General features: G+C 37.9%; 1 protein-coding gene across 1 annotated transcript in view; it reads right to left on the bottom strand.

Moving 5' to 3' along the window:
- Window positions 1-423: 423 nt before the first annotated feature.
- Window positions 424-20,800, bottom strand: part of rell1 (RELT like 1) — a 31,538-nt gene continuing 11,161 nt past the window's right edge. Inside the window, exons 3-8 of the mRNA XM_038294891.1 lie at window positions 15,760-15,831; window positions 9,894-9,948; window positions 3,498-3,740; window positions 1,900-2,032; window positions 1,209-1,252; window positions 424-1,117 (exon numbers count right to left, since the gene is read on the bottom strand). Coding sequence (XP_038150819.1) covers window positions 1,217-1,252; window positions 1,900-2,032; window positions 3,498-3,740; window positions 9,894-9,948; window positions 15,760-15,831 — 539 coding nt within the window. The 3' untranslated portion in view covers window positions 424-1,117; window positions 1,209-1,216. The remainder of the gene's footprint in view (window positions 1,118-1,208; window positions 1,253-1,899; window positions 2,033-3,497; window positions 3,741-9,893; window positions 9,949-15,759; window positions 15,832-20,800) is intronic.

Below are 20,800 nucleotides of genomic sequence, written 5' to 3' on the forward strand. Positions count from 1 at the left end.
TCCTTTAGAGGTGTCCCCGCTCTAAGACGCCTCAATCTCCTTGTCATTATGTACCCTCAGCATCCGGCTAATGACCAGATCATTTGATTTAAATGTGCTGAAGTAAAGAGACATCTAAAGGCTGGAGGACATCGATCCTGGAGGACTGAAGTTTGATGACAGTGGTTTAAGAGTATTTAAGTGTAAAAAAGATCTTTAGGCATATGTTTTAATGCTGACATTTTGTTCTGCTTAAATAAACAAACAAAAACAAGTATTGCCTTTTTTGCTGTTTTTGAAAGAAAGCTTCTAAGATGTGTCCCCGAGGAGCCCAGACCAACCGGAGCTTGAAGCACAAACAGTCTGCCAATTATTTTTGCTCCCCTGCAGAAAATAATGTTTTTGGGGAAAGAAATTCGCCGTTTGCTTGGAAACGCTGATCTATTGTTCGACTCAGAATACTGAAAGTTCTTTATTGAGGTAAGACAGAACACTAAAACAACAACATACTGTGATTAGATTAAAAAAAATAGGTTGGAACTTAACAGTGATAGATGTTAAAAAGCAGGCACTCTGAGTTCATCTAATGCCACTACAGGGGCGACTTATCCCCACTGGTACCGATACAGTCGATATCCTGGTGTTGGTTTGGGAACAGTGCCAGGCTGTCTGTACCTGCCTCAGGGATGTAGGTTTATAATTTAAATTTATATATAACACACACACACACACAAACATGATGTTTTGTAATTTCACTTATAAAAACATATATACAAACATACATAGGTTACTCAAGTGGGTGTCCTGAAAAGACCAGAGTTACTCAGAAAGCTCTGGTTCAAGCTCAGATTGTGGCGTCAGCCGTCCTGCTAAGACACCCCTGAGCAAGGCACTGCTAAAAAAATGCTCCAGGGTGGGGGAAGGCTCACTCCCTTTCTTCCTCTTTTTCTGTTTATTAATCAACCTTGACCTGCCAGGTTCTCAGCGGCAGCTTTCACCGCCGGCGTGGAGAGACCCCTCCTGGATCGGTTTGTCCATCCCAGCTCTGAGGGCGCCACTGTTCCCGTTTGAGTTTAACATAAAAAGAGAAAATCTAAAGTGTCCAGATGTTTGGTCCTGTTCTTGACATGTGGGAAAACTACAAGGGCAGGAGGAGGGAGGGTCATTAAATTTAAGCGGATGTAAAATGTACAAGGGGATAAAAATACAATTAAAATAACGCATGTTACCTGGACTTCTATCGCTTCTCTTTGTCTGAGCTTTCTTTCTCTTCCTGTCAAGAAAAAAAAAAAAAAACGCACATTTTTTATTTTTTTATACATATGTATATGCATTTTCACATCATTCATCCACTTGCTAAGTTCTCCTTCCTACGGTGTCAGCATGATGGAGACAGAAGTCAACAGCTACACTTCAGGTAAGAGAACACGGATGTTAATGAGAGTGATTCTTCCCCTCGCCCTTAAGCAAATTTGGTTAGCGTGTTGATTCAGTCTGATGGATCTAAATAGGGCGGCTCTAAAGCCTGAGATGTTGTCGCTCATATTAGAAGCTCTCAGTGTCTGGATGAAAATCAAAGGACAGAAACAAATGTTTAGATCCTGCTTAACAGGACACTTTCTATTCATGTTGAATGCATGCTTCCCATGAGGCATTGCTGCAAAGTTTACTGTTGCTACAAACTGAACTGGACTCCGTTGTTTGGTTTCAGTTTTTTTAATGTATTTATTTCTTAACAGTGGAATTTAATCAAATGTTATAAACTTAAAAGTAGGAAAGTCATCAATTTCTTAGAGCTAGTTGTGCAACGGCAATAAAGTTGACTTTTTTTGACGGTTTATTTGCACATGTTAAATAGGAGAGGGCAGCAACAGAAAAAGCAATGCTGCCTCCACAGAAAAATCTGAGCAGAGCACCAACCTGTTGGGATTCTGACATCCTTCTGCTGCGGCGGGCCACCTCTGTGGGTGTTGACGGGACGCTGCCGTTAGACTCTGATATCAGTATAGTGCGTCGATCCTTGGCTGGTTTTTCGCATTTTGTCACGCGGAACCTGAAGAGTAAAAGCATCATAATGTTCAAATATCTGGAAACTTAGCTACAAACCTAGTGACGGAAACAACAGCAGGCTAAAAAAACAAAGCAATTATCAGAGAAAACAGCCAAGAGGCTCGTGGTAACTCTGGAGGAGCTGCAGAAATCCACAGCTCAGGTGCCTCAACAGCTATTGAACCTGTTCGCTGGGCACTCTATAAATATGAAGTATCTGGAAGATTGGCACGAAAACAATGACGAAAAAAAATACCCCCAAAAGGAGCGATAAAAGATAAGACCATAATTGAAAACTACATCATGAAAGGATCCAGTCCACACCTTAAATTTAAAAGAATCCGAGACAAGAGATGTAAATTCATGTTCTGCATCTAATTTGACTGAGTTTGATTTAGTTCACAAGGGGGAATGAAATAGCGAAAAAGCTCCGTCTCTAAATGTTCAAAGCTAAAGGACACAGACTTCAGAAACTTAGCAGATATAAATGCATTGAAAGGGTGTGGGGAGGGGGATGGGTCAACAATATATCTCCAGGGGACTGAACACAAATTATTGCAACACTTAACACAATCTATTGGTAAAAAAAAGTTGGAGTTCCTGATAAACTAGAGAATCAGAAAAGCACTCAGAGAGCACAGACCTCCACCAAGCAGCTAATGTTCCCCATATAATTACACCTATAGCTAAAACACACACATGATCTGGATCATTACCAATTTCTAATGAACGCTTCCTTGGCATGAGGCGCACCTCTGGTAAACATTTCCCCTACAGAGAAATGGCATGTCTGCAGCCTCTGGTGTCTGTCCTGCTCTCACCTTCTTCATTCCCTCTGTTTTCTTCTTTCATCAGCAGATTGAGACTTTGAGCGAGTCATAGCTCCCTTTTCTTGCGTTTTGGCATTTCTGTCTAGTGTATAAAACTTCTGGAATTTTTTTAATCGAATGCCGAAGACTTCTATAATCACTGCTGCCACCCTCTGGTTTGGGAGGGAACTGCTTGTTCTGACAAATGATGTTCAAGAATCCTTTAAAATTCCAGTTTCCGTACTATGATCTGGATCATCACCAAAATGTAATGGATGGTTCGTTGGCATGACATGCACATCTGGCAAAAATGTGATTGAAATCTGTTTACAAGTTTTCAAATCATCCTGCTAAAAGACAGACAAACATTAATGACTAAAAATATGAATTACTTAGTTTAGGTAAAAATGGCCTTCAACCAGTGCTTCAATGTAAAGCACTGTGTTTATTTATCAAAACAGCTAAATGCGTTTTACAGGTCATACTAACAGAGGATGTAATCTGTAATCTTTTAGCTCCATAGCATGATAGTTTTGTTTTAAAATATGTTTTTTCGCGGATCCACATTAACCTCTTACTAGAGTCTTCAGATTTCTTTTATGTCAGACAATCATCTCAAAGTATCATCATAGTTTTTGTCGGAGTTGAGGAATTACCCACCTGCCCACAGAGAGGACGGTGACCTCGTTGCTGCGGCGCTGCTCTGACTTTCGGGCTGAGGGCTTCCTCATCAGCGGCCATTTCTTCTGGTTGCAGCGGTTGCAGATGTTCTTGTGGCCGCCCAGGCCGCCGATGGTGTGCAGGTGGTTGCACGTGTGCTTCGGGGCTCCGGGGGGCGCCCCTGGTGATATGGGGGTCGGTGGTGGGGTCGAAGAAGCCAGAGAGACGGGTGACGTCGGAGAACTGAACACAGAACCTTAAGAGTTAGCCATCTTACTTTTTCCCCTCCTCCGCTCTTAAACAAGCTGCACAATTTCCAGTTTTCAGCTTAGGCTGAGGAGTCATGGTGAGCGATGCATTAAAGATGCAGTTAAATGGTCACATCATTGACTCTAGAGATCTTAAATGGACCAAAGCCTGATGCATCAAAGGTATTTGGTACAGCAGTGGTGACATCAACAACGTGAGCTCCAATCCAGTTCAGCGCCTGAACAATAACTATTATAAAGAGTCATATTAGAAGAGGGGTTATCATAACAACCACTGAAGCAGCTTTGAGTAATTCCCCAGAATAGCAAACAACTGCCTTTCAATCAGTTTTTACAGCGAAAAGAGTAAAAAGAAGAGCTGCGCTTCCCAAGTTAAAACCTGTTGCTGCTGAATGACACATTAATATTTCATACCTCTAAGCAATTACTGACAACCCCTTGAGAGAAGGCCTTCATTGATTTTCTTTAAAGCAAGAAAGTAGAAATGATGGAAACTTTCTCTTCACAGCAGCAATGATAAAAGATTTTTTTTCCTCTGTTAATTTTCCAAGTTATCTGCAGGTTTCTCTTCCTTTTCACGCTCATATTTGCCTCTGGATTCGAACAAGAGAGGCCAATTGAGGCCATGTTTCTCATCTTTTTTTTTGTTCCCCTACGCGTTTTCGTCTTGTGTGGCCCTGGAGAGCAGCAGCGCTCATTATTTGCACACAACTGTGGAGCAAACGCAGCTCCTGCCTGCTGATGTAAATAAGCAAAGCAGAGATTGTTTGTTACCAAGGCGCAATTATTTTGGAGTTCACATCTCCTTAGCGGCCACAAAAAATAAATAAAAAAATAATCGCTCAGGTTGGGTGGAGAAAGGGGAGGGTGATCAGGTTTAGGAGGATTTTGCTGCTTTTCTGAGCCTGTGTTTATTAGATGCTGCTTTTTAATTCTTAGAAAATAACCTTTTGATTTGGAAGCGTTGAAGGGAGAATTCACACGACTGGCAGACTGAGAACAGCAGGTTAACATTGAACCTTTAATGACCTGTCTACAGATTCAAAATCACTGTAATCAGTGTCTCTGCTAATAAAGATATCCTTTATATTGATGTTTTGTTAAACTTCGACTCATTGTTCAGTTAAATAAATAGAATAAAAATGAGGAGGAAATCCCTGCAGCTATTAATAATATGTAGGCCGCACAACTGGGATGCAATGACATCTAAGATAAATATAAAGATACAAAGAAGCGTGGTCTAAATACTTTCTCATATACACTATATTGCCAAAAGTATTTGCTCACCCATCCAAATTATTGGAATCAGGTGTTCCAATCACTTCCATGGCCACAGGTGTATAAATTCAAGCACCTAGGCATGCAGACTGTTTTTACAAACATTTGTGAAAGAATGGGTCGCTCTCAGGAGCTCAGTGAATTCCAGCGTGGAACTGTGATAGGATGCCACCTGTGCAACAAATCCAGTCGTGAAATTTCCTCGCTCCTAAATATTCCACAGTCAACTGTCAGCTGTATTATAAGAAAATGGAAGTGTTTGGGAACGACAGCAACTCAGCCACGAAGAGGTAGGCCACGTAAACTGACGGAGCGGGGTCAGCGGATGCTGACGCGCATAGTGCGAAGAGGTCGCCAACTTTCTGCAGTCAATCACTACAGACCTCCAAACTTCATGTGGCCTTCAGATTAGCTCAAGAACAGTGCGCAGAGAGCTTCATGGAATGGGTTTCCATGGTCGAGCAGCTGCATCCAAGCCATACATCACCAAGTGCAATGCAAAGCGTCGGATGCGGTGGTGTAAAGCACGCCGCCACTGGACTCTAGAGCAGTGGAGACGCGTTCTCTGGAGTGACGAATCGCGCTTCTCCATCTGGCAATCTGATGGACGGGTCTGGGTTTGGCGGTTGCCAGGAGAACGGTACTTGTCTGACTGCATTGTGCCAAGTGTAAAGTTTGGTGGAGGGGGGATTATGGTGTGGGGTTGTTTTTCAGGAGCTGGGCTTGGCCCCTTAGTTCCAGTGAAAGGAACTCTGAATGCTTCAGCATACCAAGACATTTTGGACAATTCCATGCTCCCAACTTTGTGGGAACAGTTTGGAGCTGGCCCCTTCCTCTTCCAACATGACTGTGCACCAGTGCACAAAGCAAGGTCCATAAAGACATGGATGACAGAGTCTGGTGTGGATGAACTTGACTGGAATGCACAGAGTCCTGACCTCAACCCGATAGAACACCTTTGGGATGAATTAGAGCGGAGACTGAGAGCCAGGCCTTCTCGTCCAACATCAGTGTGCGACCTCACAAATGCGCTTCTGGAAGAATGGTCAAAAATTCCCATAAACACACTCCTAAACCTTGTGGACAGCCTTCCCAGAAGAGTTGAAGCTGTTCTAGCTGCAAAGGGTGGACCGACGTCATATTGAACCCTATGGATTAGGAACGGGATGTCACTTAAGCTCATATGTGAGTCAAGGCAGGTGAGCAAATACTTTTGGCAATATAGTGTATATATATATATATATATATATATATATATATATATATATATATATATATATATATATATATATATATATATATATATATACACATATACACACACACACACATATATATATATAACATATTACATCTTTCTTTGTGACCAATTTAACCTGAGAAAAGTAAATTTCATCTAATGTTTGTGGTAGTGTTGGCAACAGTTAAACAGTTGTTTTTTTTTTTGTTTTTTTATGATTTAAAAAAGAATAAATCCAAACCTACATGACCCTGTGTGGGACATGTAGGTTTGGATTTCCCCCAAATAATAAAAAATAAGAAATCAGAAGAAGGCGAACCCTTTTGTAACACCGCTGCATGGACTATGATAAAGGGACACTTACGGTAAGGTGAAGCAAGGTTTTTTTGATATTACAAATTGTTTGATTTTAAAAGTATAGCGGTGACATAAAAGCAAAAGCAGAAGAAATACGAATTGAAGCAAATGCTTTGACTGTAAGGATGGGCAGTGATGCCATCTGTCGATATTCGACACAATTCATATTTATTGGGACAATGATATTCATTAAATGTCCTGTTTTTGCCCCCATGGTTGTCAAATACTTAGTGCTGTTGTCTTGCAACAATTCTGTTATAAAGAAGATGTATTTAAATGTTTTTTTTTTATGCAGGTGTGCAGTTAGGATTTGGTCCTCTATTTCCAAAGGGGATAAATAGGGATGTGATGCAGTGAAGAGGAAGGAGGCTGAAGGATGCAGGGGAAGAAACACCAAGAAGAAAATGTGGGAAGTAAATCCTGGCTACACTACAGTCGCCCTCATGTTCGCGTTTTCCCTCTATCCGTCTTTTCCTCTACTTCCAAATCATTCTGTTTTTCTGTCCGTCACCCTAAGCCTGTGTATCCAATAAATCAACCCCAACCAATACCCCTCTTCTACCCTATCCACCATCTCTAAGTGATCTGCTGGCAGGCTGCCCAACTGAGGGAAACGGAAAGATATGGATTGTAATAGCCAGAGAAGGGGTGGTGCATGTAGGCGCTATGGAGAGCAATTTGAAATGAAAGAAACAAGTGGAAGGGAAAACAAGGGCTGGAAATATGTGACTCGAGATATCGGGAGGGAAAACTGGAGGCGAAAGTTGCTCAGTACAGTCGAGAGTGATGGATGAGTCGGACCTCAGCACTTCTGTTCTGCAGAGGGAACGGTGCTACTGTTTATTCACCCGATCAAAAAATGATTTCTCTTCTACTGCATGAATGTTAGAAGATAAAAGCAGAGGACAGACGATGGGAAATGTAGTCCTCTAATTTCATGTACATCTTCTCAGTTACTAGCATTCCTTCTTTTAGAGTGTCAGTTTTTTTATTTCCCCTTTCACTTTCTTCTCTTGTTATTCCCATCGATGAACATCTACATTTGACTGGAGTCACCTCTCATGCACCTAAAAGGAAAAAGCCTTTGATTTAAAAAGGTAAAGGACGAATAATGCCGATTGGATGTAAATAAAGGCAAGAAAACTGTTTATTTTTAAGGGGATAATGATAATCTAACACAGGGAAAACATGTTGCCTTCTCGCCATCGCAAATCCCTTCTACGTCCCAATTTTATTCAGTTCCTGCAAACATACTGATAATTTCCTGTTATATATTTTTACAGAGATAAATTAAAAATCACCCTTTTAAAACCAGGCTGTCTGTTAAACATTCTGATGCTGTTAGAAATAGAATTTTAGTCACATCAACAAGCATTTTCACAGTACTGAGATGTTTTTTTCCCCCCAAAAAACATCCACATTCTTCTTATCTATAAACACGAAACTTTTGACAAAACTATGAGAGAAAATAAAAGCTCACAGTTTATCATTTCTAAAACTAAATAGTATAGAATTCAATCATAAATCACAATTTTAGCTACATCTTTTGTACAGACACTCTACTAAGTATTTATTGATCATCTGCAAAGCGTTGAGAAGCAGCTGTTTCAAACTCAGCTAATGGGCTAATGTGCTAACTAGCCAGCAAGTTAGCTTGCAGACACCAAATTAGCTTAATAAAAATAAATATACTTTTAAAAAAAGAATAAAAACTTCAAAAATATTAGTTATAGATTAATTAAGCTTGGTGTCATTTGTTTAACCCTTTTTCTTTCCATTAAAGTAAACCAAAAAAAAAAAAAAAAGCTAGTTATGCTAGCATATAAAGGTTTAGCTTTTGAATAATAAATTTACATCCAGTTCTTCAATATTTAGTTTATTTGCCCCACACCTCAACATTTCTAGAAGTCACTGATCTTTTATTAGTCATTCATCTGAAAATTATTACAAAACATTATATTTAATTGCTGCTGCTACTCTTTGTAGTTATTTTTCCTTACTTGATTAGGGGTTGATTATTTTTTTAATCCTAAGCTGCCAAGAAACTATATATTTTTTTTAACCAACTATATTTTTTGCCAAATTTTCCCTAAACAACTTTCAATAACAATATTTCTGTGAAACCTTTGTATGGCAATTGCATAACAGCTAGGGTTCGATTGAGTCTCCTTTTCATTTGAATAAAACAACTAAAGCTTTAAAGTTATTACATTTTCTGTTTTTTATTTACTTTTGTATAGTTGTAGTCAAGTAATCAGGTGTTTTATTTAAATTTTGAGGAGAAATCTACGGAGCCCCTCTGATGACATGGTCAAAAAAAATTTTAATTGTGGCCACGAAGTAGTATTTCGTGCGCACGAAATACTACTCTAAGGTCTACGCCTTCTCTAAGGTTTATGGCGCGCTCGATTTGCTTACCCAGTTGTCCAGGAATGATATTAATATTATTAATAAGTATTTCGTGCACGTTATACTTATTGCGTGGCCACGAAGTAGTATTTCGTGCGCACGAAATACTACTTCGTGGCCACAATTAAAAAATTTTTTTGACCATGTCATCAGAGGGGCTCCGTAGAATCTATTGAATGAGGAAAAGTTAAATTAGTTTACACTGTAACTTTTTAAATGCTGCCCTGGGTTGTAAATCCAATAAAGCTTTTGATAATCAGGCTTAACAAATGACCAAACTATATACAGAAAATCAATCAAAACATTTAAAAGAAGTCAGTGCTCAGGATTTAAACAAATATAGTCATTTTAATGGTTATATGGTTAAAAAAATAACTAAATGAATGACACCAAAATAAACCTAATCTGTGCCAATTGAATAAATATTCAATTAAGTATGTCTGAAACATATCGAGGTCCCGGCATTAACAGCTGGAGTTTTAATTTAGTTTTCCTTTTATTAATTTAAACCTACAGTCCCCAAAATGTATTCTGACTTAAAACCCAATAAAAACAAAATGTGAAAAGCTGCACATATGGCTTTAAAATCCCACAATGCACTGATGTGGGGCGCAGCAGCATTTGGGAAATATTCTCCAGCTGCTTGGCCTCCATCAAACCCTGCCAATCTGGAGAAGAATCAAGAAAAGAAACATGGCCTGATTGCTTGGAGAGTTCCTGCTTATCAATGTCACACAAGACAAGAGGTTTACAAGGAGGCCTGCAGTGCCACCTGGTGGAAGAAACCTTTTAGTGCACACAACCTCTGCTTTTGCAATAAACACATGAGATGATGATACTTACACATCTGAATCGATGCTGTTCTGGTGAATCATGGCGTTCAGGGCATCAGAGTTTGCTGAGGAGGAACACAGAGTCAAATGTTAACAAATGAAAACAATAAATGGAAATATATGTAGCGTCAGAGTCCAATGCATGAAGAGAATGGCAAATTCACTTCAAAGGCTTCTTCAAAAGCTAAACTTTTAATTAAAAAACATAAAATCACACATTTTTCTCATTTAATTAGCTCTCACTGCAACGCCAGGGGGAATCTATGGAAACCGAGTGAAATCTGTTGTAAAAAAAACATCCCTGAAGATTATTCTTTGGAAATAACATTGAAAATTCTCACAATTCAAACTAAAACCACATACTTCCTTTAATATTAGAGCCGACAAATCAGATCTAGATTTACATATTTTGGAGAGAGGCGCACATTTGCCTCGGCCAGGTCTAGATTGACTAAATTAAGTTTAAGGATGACAGAACAGATCAAGTCCCACAGCATCCTCTTAAAAGAAAAGAAAAGGAGATATGGGAAAATAAGACTCGACTTGGTAAAAGTTATGAAAATCTGTACGGACATCTAACTGGAAAGTGCTGCCCTTGGTCCTCTCTGTGAACCAAGGCCCTGTCATAAAAATACCGCAGGGTGTTTTTTTGTTAGTTGTGTGGGGATGGGGCAGCTGTAGCAGCATAAAAGAACCATTTAGGGTCACTTAGAGGGTTTTAAAGGGACACAAATGCATTTTTATTACCGGGTTTTTTATCAGTTAGCCAATCAAAAGACTACAAAGAAAAAAATACATAGTTGTTTAAAACATAATATGCACCTATTAAATTGGGTATTTACTATGAGTAAAGTCTAAGTATATGTTTTAGACTGATACAAGTCAAGTAAAATAAACCTTCTGGTGTCTGACCAAATTAACAGCTAGTCTTCAAAGAAAAATATGGTTTTGTATTTGAGGGTTAAACATTTATTCCTCAGTGAAACAACATTAAAAGCTCATCGTTTCCACATCCTAATGGAATAAAATATGTTTACTTCTAAAAACGTAATTAGCGATTCTGTCACAACAGAATGCGTGTATATTATCAACATTTTAGGGAGGTTTTGGGAAGTGAAAATAAAAACAACGTACTTAGCATGGACGTCTAACTACCTAAAAATTAAACAAACAGAAGAAAAACTTGTTTCTATGGAAATATGCCTTAATGGTTTTGGTTTTCTCTTTACTGACTGGAACAATCAGCTGAATTTGACTGTTACCTTAACTAGGATTTAGTTCAAATGAATGCAACAAAGTTAGCATCTCTTTATTAGACTGGATTGTACTGGAGTCATTTAAACAGAAATCAGGAATCTGGAGCCATTTATCTTATTAAATCCCTTAAAACTGTATATGTTTTAAAAAGGAGAACCATAAACATTTGTTCCACCTCTTATTCAAACTTTAGGTGATAAAACAGAACTCAAAAAACAAAAAATAAACACAACGTTGAAGGTGTCATGAGCCCCGTCACCTGGATGTAAAGTATGTAAAGTAATGTGATAGGCTGGCTGTTGTCAAAACAACATCTGAATTTTCAGTATTTACATCAGAAGTTGCTTTTAAAGCAAAATAAAAAGAGGAACAAAGTGTTCTAATGGAGAGAACAGCTGATCAACTGAAGATGTAAAAAATATCCCACTGAAAACAGTTTAATGGGCTTAATTGCATTTTCTGTTGCAGGAGATGAAAACAGTGGTGTAAAAAAATGGATTTCTACTAAAAGGGATTCAGATCAAATAACATTAATTTTCAACAAAGACACAAAGAAAAAGGATTGCTTAATTCATTGATTTAAAAAGATTCAAACGTCATTCGGTCCTTTCGTGAAAGTATCTTTTTTTAATTAATTTATTTATTTATTTTAAGTATGGACTGAATAAGTTCCGTTTGATTCCTGCCAAACGTAGATCATCAAAACTTCTAATTAGCTCTCTATTTGGAAAGAAAAATACACTTTCAGTTTATCCTTTGATAACAAATGAGAAAGAAAAAAAAAGAAAAGTCCTACATCGATTAGCAATGCAATGGATTTTGCAGCCATATCTAAGGTGTTCATCAAAGCAAAGCGAGAGCTATTAACCACAAAATATTAAAGTCATGAAACAATAGTGAACATTTCCCCACGAGAATCACATGAAGAGTGCATTAATGGCCGAACCTGGAAGCTCTGCAGGTCTAACCTGGCTCAGCTAAGCTCAGTGTTCAGGATTACAAAGAATAACAGACAGAATTTGGATCTGTGGGAGAAAATCCACAGCAAACACCACTGCTGAGCATAGAGGCCCATTACACATTTGCTAAATAAACATCTTGATGAGGAAATACTTAGGAAAATTATTCTGTAGACCGATGAGACTAAAGTGGAAATTTTAGGAAGGATTTATTCCCATTTGATGTAGCTTAGGGCTGAAACAATGAATCGGATTAATCCTGATTAATCGATTATTGAAATAATCAACAAATTTAGTAATTGATTAATCGTTAACTGGAGTGTAGAGACTGTAAAATGTGCCTTTAGCTGACAGAGTGACCCACTTAGAGCAGTAATTATACTAAATGTTTAGAAAATATATATAAACATTTTGCATTTAAGATTAAAAAAACTTTTCCGTCTGTCAATATGTTCTATCCAGAACTCAATTGGAAAAGTTAAAAATTTCACCTAGTTTAATTTCGTGAAAAATCTACTTTAAGGAACCTTTGGTTATCCGATTATTAATCAAAAATATAATAGACATACTTTTAATCTGACAAAAAAAGAAGCAAAAAATAAATAAAAAATGAAAGAACCCACGACTGAAAGAATCCTAAGTGGGTCTACTCTGTGTACCTGAACAAACTCCGCTCCACTTAACCTCTAATGGAGCCGCTGTGACATCTGTTTTATAAGTCAGGAAGCCTTTGAATAGCGTGATAAGTCAATCTAATTATATCACAAAAATTTCTACTTCTGTATTTCATCAATCAGTTCATACCCAATTATGTTGCTGTAAATATTATGGACTAAAAGGTTGTAATATTTATTGAACTAACTAGGCAGAGAATCCCATTTAAATCTCATCATGTGCAGCCTACTTTGTGTGTTCTAGTGAATTGCCTCTAGGGGGCAGCATTTCCTTTAGTCTTAGACTTCCTGGGTTTGTTATCTTCAGAGAATATCTACTGTGGATAGGAGTAGTGTTTAAGGTTACTCAGCTTCCCCATTCCTGAAATACAAAAGCAAATACAACCCAAAGTACCTCTGACATACCCTGGAATAGCCGTATTCATCCTCTAGTGAGTAGTTTCCTGCTGGAAACCTGATTCCCAGCAGACAGACAATGAATCACATTTAAAGGGCTCCAGCACTCGTGGCCGTGATGAGTCAGCTGGGTCACCGCTGAAGTCAACCTAAAGCTCGGGACAATGAATCAAAGACGCAACGATAACGGCTTTGTATGTCAGAGGTGGGGTCATCATCAGGAACAGGAAGTCTACCCAGTTTGGCCGTAGAAACTGTTGTGTTGATGGGATGTCGTAAGCAGAGATTAATTTTATTTAAAACTATTTAAAGCTATTTTGAACCTTTTTTCACAGATTATACTATCGTTAAAATGAAAAAATTCAAATAAATAGAATAAAACTGCTCCAATCTATGGCCCAAAAAATATTAAAAATAGAGGGATATCTACAGTTTTCGTATTTGTTATTATTCCTATATAATGACCTCTGCATAAGTTTTCACACTGCCAAGCAAAAAAAAAGAAAAATTGAATAAAAAACTAATTTTATTGCTTAGACATTGTAGTAGTATAATTTTCCACACAGAACAATAATAATACCTTTAATTTGAATCAATCTATTCAGTAGGTTTAAATGAGTATATATATACATTTTGTTTTTCTTCTGCTTTTTGTTCATTAATAGCACAATAATCAGAACCTCCAACACCTACTATAAAACAAAAGATAACTAATCAACTTAAAAATTAAAACCCAAAAAATTCTTCTGAGTTTGTTTAAACCCAGCTTTAAACGTCTGACTTCCTTTCCCCCTGGGATATCAATACAGCCTAAGACTATCTGAGTTTATTTTTTAAATCTTTCCCTCATTACTACCAGATAAACGAGGAGTGATAACTTAACCTTCAGAGCCCCATGATTATTAACCATTAGTACAGGTCTAACTCTAATCATAAATGTCCAAAATCATTCAGTTCAAAAGTTCAAATAACTGAAATATTTGTGACAATTTTGTGACAACATATAAAAAAGGTAAAATGACTAAAACTGAGCTGTTCTAATTACTGGTGTTAGTCCCTATATCATCAACTTCCCTTCTTTTTTTCCTCCTTTGATAAAAACATAATTCCTCTACAGCTCTGCTAAAATTTTAAGTTTCTTACTATTCTTATTATCATTGCTAAAACACAATGTACAAAAAGTCTGGTTTAAATCCTCCTCTATGATGGGATGTTTTATTTAGGGCTGGGCAATATAGAAAAAAAGCTTATCGATAAAAAAAAAATGCATATTGATCGATATCGATAATTATTGAAAAGATTTGAAACCATATTTTATGTGCAGCTCTGCCTGGACTTTTTATGATATTGCTAAATAATTTAATTTTAATAAAGAACACAAACACAGACTTCCAATTAAATCTTTATTTAACCAACTTTTTTAACCATAACAGAATTGTTTTAAAGAAAAATAATTTAAGAGACCTGAGTTATGTTATTAAATACTGACAAAGAATAAACTAAAGTGACCAAAAAAGTCACCCAAATAAATACAACAGCCCGCATTCTTCTAAGCTGAACCTGGTTCGGCTTAGCTTACTCGTTAGACTACGTGGGAAACTGCCCAGAACTGAAAATATATATATATTTTCCCGAAATTCCCAAAGATTCCTCGGAGGACGACGCAGATGCGCGTCGTGGCCTACACAGCTCGTACTCCTGCGGGTGTGAGCGGCTGAGATGATTAAAAAAAGTTGGTTGTGTTATCAGACTTCGTTTTCACTGGTTCCCTACACATTTTCCAGATGACTGTGGTTTGTTTTTTGTCCGACTTGCCATTACCGAAATACTGCCAAACTGCCGAACTACAAAAATCCTTCTTTGGAACAATTTCCTCCGCCTCTCCTTGCTGCGACATCTTCATGTGCTCTGTGTTGTGGTTTGAGAGGGCGGCGCTTTGTGACGGCGTGCCTGGGTCCGTGATTGCGATTGGTTGGGAGGAAGTAGTGACTAGCATAAACCTACATGATAGGCCACAATGAGAAGGAAGGAAGACTGCGTTTTTTTTTTTATTGAACTTTTATCGACCCTCTTTTTTTCTATTGCGCCACACGTCTATCGATCGATATATATCGTTATTGAATTATCGCCCAGCCCTAGTTTTATTCCAGGTTTTAGGCCACGTCATACAATTACACCAACAGCAGCTTTAAACGTTCTTGGATTTCAATAGAAAAAGGATGAAATATAAAACCAGTAGAACCAGTTTTACTTTGATGAAAACCAGGAGTTAATCCAGCCATATCTTCCATTTTAGCAGTCTCCTGTTATAACTTTCATTAAAACGAGAAAGCTCTTATTTCTGAGCCAAAGTCTTTGAGCTGCAGCCGCCTGGAGCGCAGCTCTCTCCCAGAGTTCTGGTTTCCTTCCTAAGCGGAGTCTGAAAATGACCTTCCCAACAACACAGAGCAGGAAGGACTCCAGGAAGAGGTAGGCAGAGGGGAATCAATCCAGCCTACAGCCATGAGATCAGACAAACTCAAAACAAACTTCCAGTAAAGACATTAACATTTTTCTCTAGAGAAGGGAGGAGAGGTCATGGGACACATACCTTCATTCTTCATGATGTAGTGGACGATCTGTCCGACTGTGTCGTTGTTCTCACTCATGGTCTCATTAAACTCTGCCCGAATAGGAAAGAAAGGAAAAAAATTGTTTACTTTCACAATGGCGGTCATACAAATAAAATAATCCAATGAGGTACCAAACAGGAAATATGCGTAGTGTAGAGCGGATGTAGCTTTGACCAATCAGCCTCCTGTCTGCGGTCACCTACAATTTCGGAGAGGTGCACCAGAGTATCTGCGGCATATCTGCGTTCACTGTGACAAACGCAGTTACTTCTACAAGAATACAGTATGTGAAATGTGATTTACATGTTAAGAGTTTTATTTAGTCATTGACTATGATCATCACTTCTCTCATCCTAAGCATGTAGATTGTTAGCTATGTCATCAGGACCTTAAGATCTGCAGGACTGGGCAGAACACCATTAGGCAGCTAACAGAAAGCCACTACTCTTCCTTAGGGTTTGGACAAGGTCCATGCTCAGGCCAAACCCTTATTCAATGAACGCACCTGTACTAACTGCTCATTCAAAGGTTAAACAAGCTTTTTTATGACTCTATGGAGTTCAATACAGGGATTTTATTCCTTTCTGGTGCTGTTCTGTTTGCAAACATCAGGTTATCATCAGGTGATGAACATTGTGCATTTTCTACAGAAAGACCAGAGATCAAATAAAGCTGCCATTAAATCTGAAAATCTGCTCGGCTCCTATTTCCTGGTTTCCTCTCATAATTGCTCGTTCTTATTTCCCTATTACAGAATTCCCTGGCAGTCAACTGTGTGACCTGATTGACAACAGAACTGTGCTTCGTTTAGGGAAATGTGTGGGTTTTTAAAACATGGCCCGAGGAACAGAAGAAAGCAAGACCGTGAAACAGGATCGACAAAAGCTAAATGTCTGTTTTAACATGTCAGGAGGAGGGCGGGGCTTTCCAATAAAAAGAATGGGAAAAAATGAACAAAGACAACAGACGAGTAGGAAATAAACCCACCAGAGCTACATTCATGCATTTTAAAGTTCAGCCACTATTAATAGCTTCACTCTGTATAGAAATAAACTTCACAGTTCCAAGGTAGGATAACAGATGGGTGAGAAAAACCAGCAAAGGCCCTTAGCATCGTGTCAAAACTAACTTCTCTTTGCCACTTTGCCTTCTCACATCCATGGGAAACCCTGAGACACCGAGCTATGCGGGTTTGAATGTTTCCAAAGAAAAACAAAAAGGAAAGGAAGTAAAACAAACTTTCTAGTTTATTGATGCAAAACAGTTCCTTTTTTGCATTTTAAAAAGCAGCAGATACCAAAGAAATTGTTTGCATCACATAAAAAAAGGAACATTCTTAAAATGCTTGTTTTATAGAGATTTCTTTCTCTCTCCACCTTTCTGAACACTCCCATGATTAGAGTCTGAACATAAGTTATGCAATTGCAGTCTCCCTGGTTAGCTCAACACTCCACCCCTTAGAGGAGGAGGCACCTTCTTTACCCTCAAAGGAGAGCTAATTTTAGCCCAGGAGTTTAGCACACACACACACAAAAAAATCCCTTCATCAGCAGGTAATGACGTGGAGTTTAGAGCCGATGCTAATTCATCAGCTACAGGTTTTACACTTTCCATCAGAACCTATTATGATCAGCGTGTGGAACCTCTGACATGCGTCACTTCAACAGGTCCAGGAATGTCGTCTAAATTAGAGCGCAGCTGAGAACAGGACAAAGCATCCAGCAGGCTTATTGCTTCACTTCTCACCCTGTTCCTCTCCAACACATGACATGAAGTCAGAAAAACTCTCACACACACACACACACCCATGACTCATGGAGCCAAGAAAACATGTACCATGTCCTTTTGTCACGGAAAATCCACAGTGTCACAATGAAATATTTTGTTGGTGATAGTCTATGCTAGAGAATTACAAATTGTGTTCAGAAAACAGAAACGTATTTTGTCAAAACTCTGGATTCTAACAATGCTGGCCTGGGTTATCTTAATTTAGAAGATAGCGAATAAATGGTTGAAAGAGAAGGCCTGAACAATGGGTAAATTACTGCACAAGATTAATTTCCAAGAAAGCTGTACAAGAGGGAAACCTTTGCCCTGTGGGGAAAGGTGTGTGAAGTTAGCAAACAAAGAGACGGATGAGTCTGAAGTGGAGTTTCTACAAAGGCGGAACAATGGATACGTTTAGCTTAAACCAAACAGCGCAGCCAGGTGCAAGTGTCAGGGTTTGGGGAATGTTTGCAGCAGCAGCAATTTGTTAATTCACCATCCAAGAATCCCAACTCCATTCTGACACTAGTTACCACTTGGATGTTCAGACTTTTCCTTCAGCTAGAAAAACACAAAAGCGACGTTAAAATTGGCAAAAAATAATCGGATTAAAGGCCTGATAGGATCAAAAATGTTTTATGTAAAGATGTCAGACTAAAGATTTTAATCAGATCGAGTCCAATCAAAAAGAAATTTCATTCTGAAAGAGAGAGGCGTTTTTCTGCCGATCGCCATTCCAAATGGCGTCTATGTACACACACATTTGGACCTCTGGAGTAACAAACTCCACTGAGGATGTGTGCCGCGCACATTTTTATACAGTTTTCCTGGAAAATTAGAAAGATCCCTGCATACTTAAATGTTTTAATTTTATCAAACACCTGGTGGATGTATACAAAAAGCATAATCAGATCATTTTACTTAGTGTTCATGTAAACAGAGATTTTTTATTTCTAATCAACCAAGGTTTAGACTGGATGGGAGATATTTTGTGCATTCAGAAGTAGCTAGTTTGTTTGTTTTTCTGTTTATTTTAAAACTATTTTCCTATTGGTCCAATTACCAAACAAGATGTTATAAAGCTTGTCATCGAGAAAAATTGCAATAGAAAACTTTATCCTCATTTATCCTTTCATTTCCACTTAAGCCTGTAACTCAGTAGATGAGCTGGTTGATAATTTACATTCTAAAGTTACAGACATAATTGATTTCATTGCTCCAGTTACAGGGAAGGTCGTCTCTGGGAGGATATAACGTCCATGGAGAAACGCTCCAGCAGGGAGAAAAGAAAAGATGGAGTGCTGAAAAACCAAACCAAGGTGGCGAAAGAATGAACTCCAAGTTCACAATGAAATCTATATAGAGAAACTTCACACATATAATTTACAACTAAAAGTTGCAACAGAATCTTTCTTCTATGATGTTATCAACAAAAAACATTAATGCTCACGCCTGATTTGCCAAAGTCAACAGATTTACAGAACAAACCCTCCTATCTCCGTGACCAATGAGCTCCAATCTAAAAAGGCCTGCAAAGAATTTGACAAGATTTTTACTAAGAAACTATAAGGTATTAAAAACAAAGTGGTCTGTCCATCAACAACTCCATCACCAATACTGTCTCCAGCTAGTATAAAAACTGTTAAAATGCCCCAGTGCTGCCGAACAATCTGCAAAAGTTTAGAAGAAAGTGTTTAGCAGCTAAGCTCCTTTTCTATTGATGTTTTACCCACAAGTTTATTCAGAGGGTTTTACCTGTTTCAGAGTCCGATTTGATTCAAATCATAAACACATCCCTTATGTTAGGCGTTTCCTCCTGGGCCATAAAAACAGCAATTATCAAACCATTACTGAAAAAAATTTAAATTGGACAAACGAATCCTGCGGAACTAAAGGTACATCTGCTTTCACCATGTTTTTGTCTTTATTTGCTTTACTTTTCTGCTATTTTATAGTCTAATTAATGTAAAGCCCTTTGAATTGTCCGTGTACTATACAAATAAACTTGCTATGCCGGGAACTGGTCCTGCATCCAGAACATTTACTACAGCAAAAGACTTCATTTTCTCTCAAAAACCACTAATGATTATAAGTCTAGCACCTACTCTGATGTTTCAGCCTTTTTAATATTTTCTTTATATCAGCCTTAAAGGTCAAATACCTCTGATGAAAGCTGCAAGATTGTTTTGTCTGGACGTAATAGCCATGTAAACAGAGTTTTGAATCTGAAGCAGCAGCCTACATATATTGTACCAGTAAACCTCTGCAGAGAGGTGTGTCTCCAGTTGTGAAGTTGTGTACCTTGTTTGTAGGGAAGAATAATTGCTATATTTGCATAATTTCAAAACCATAAAGATTTTAAAGGTTGAATGTTATCCACATTAACCTGAATATATGATGATAAACAGCCAAACGTCTGCAAATCACTGCTAATCTGCTGATATAAAGCTGTTTAAGGGTTAAACAAGTTGGACAAACAACAAGAACGTCATTTGCATACAAACTTAAAAGCAGAGGACCTAATGAGGAACTCTGTGGTACCAAAATTATTAGCTAACAGAAACCTTAGTTCAGAAACCTGCCATCTTTGTGTTGTTTTTAAATTACACAGAACTGATATCAATTTTGTACTGTGTTAAGTAAAAAAAATGTAATTTTAAATACTTTAAGACAAGCCTTTACAATAAGTCTTGTCTCCATCCCAATAACTAAGGTTTAATTTAAACTGTGTTATTCTATAGGAATGTATAAATGATGAGGATCTTTGCTGCTAAACTTTATCCCCAATAACAAGGTTTATACATGAATGTGTAACCCTTATTTAATGCTCTTTTAATGCTCTTAGAAATCATCTTAATGCCATCAACAAATACCCATAACTTCCGAAGCATTTTAATGCCATGATTATCAAATTTAATGAATTTTAATGCCATTTAAGGCCTTAATTTAAAAAATAAGAATTTAATGATTTTTATTGACCCGCAGAAACCGTGAATAAAAAACATTTTGAGTTGGAAAAAAAATGGAACTAGCAAAAAAAAAAATAATGGCGTCGACTCCTATTGCTCCATAGTTACTCCAAATGTTAGTCTCATACTGGGCAGCATGGGGAATACAACGCCACCAGTTGCAGCACAGGCCACAATGACTCAGCAATTAAACAAGAGATCATAGAGAACTAGTATTACAAAATAGAATGGAGCAACATGGACAACGACCCACCTTTAAAAGGATTATAGTTTAGAGTTTTTG

Source organism: Cyprinodon tularosa, unplaced genomic scaffold (genome assembly GCF_016077235.1).
Source record: "Cyprinodon tularosa strain WSP-4 unplaced genomic scaffold, ASM1607723v1 ctg347, whole genome shotgun sequence".
Lineage (NCBI taxonomy): Eukaryota > Metazoa > Chordata > Actinopteri > Cyprinodontiformes > Cyprinodontidae > Cyprinodon > Cyprinodon tularosa.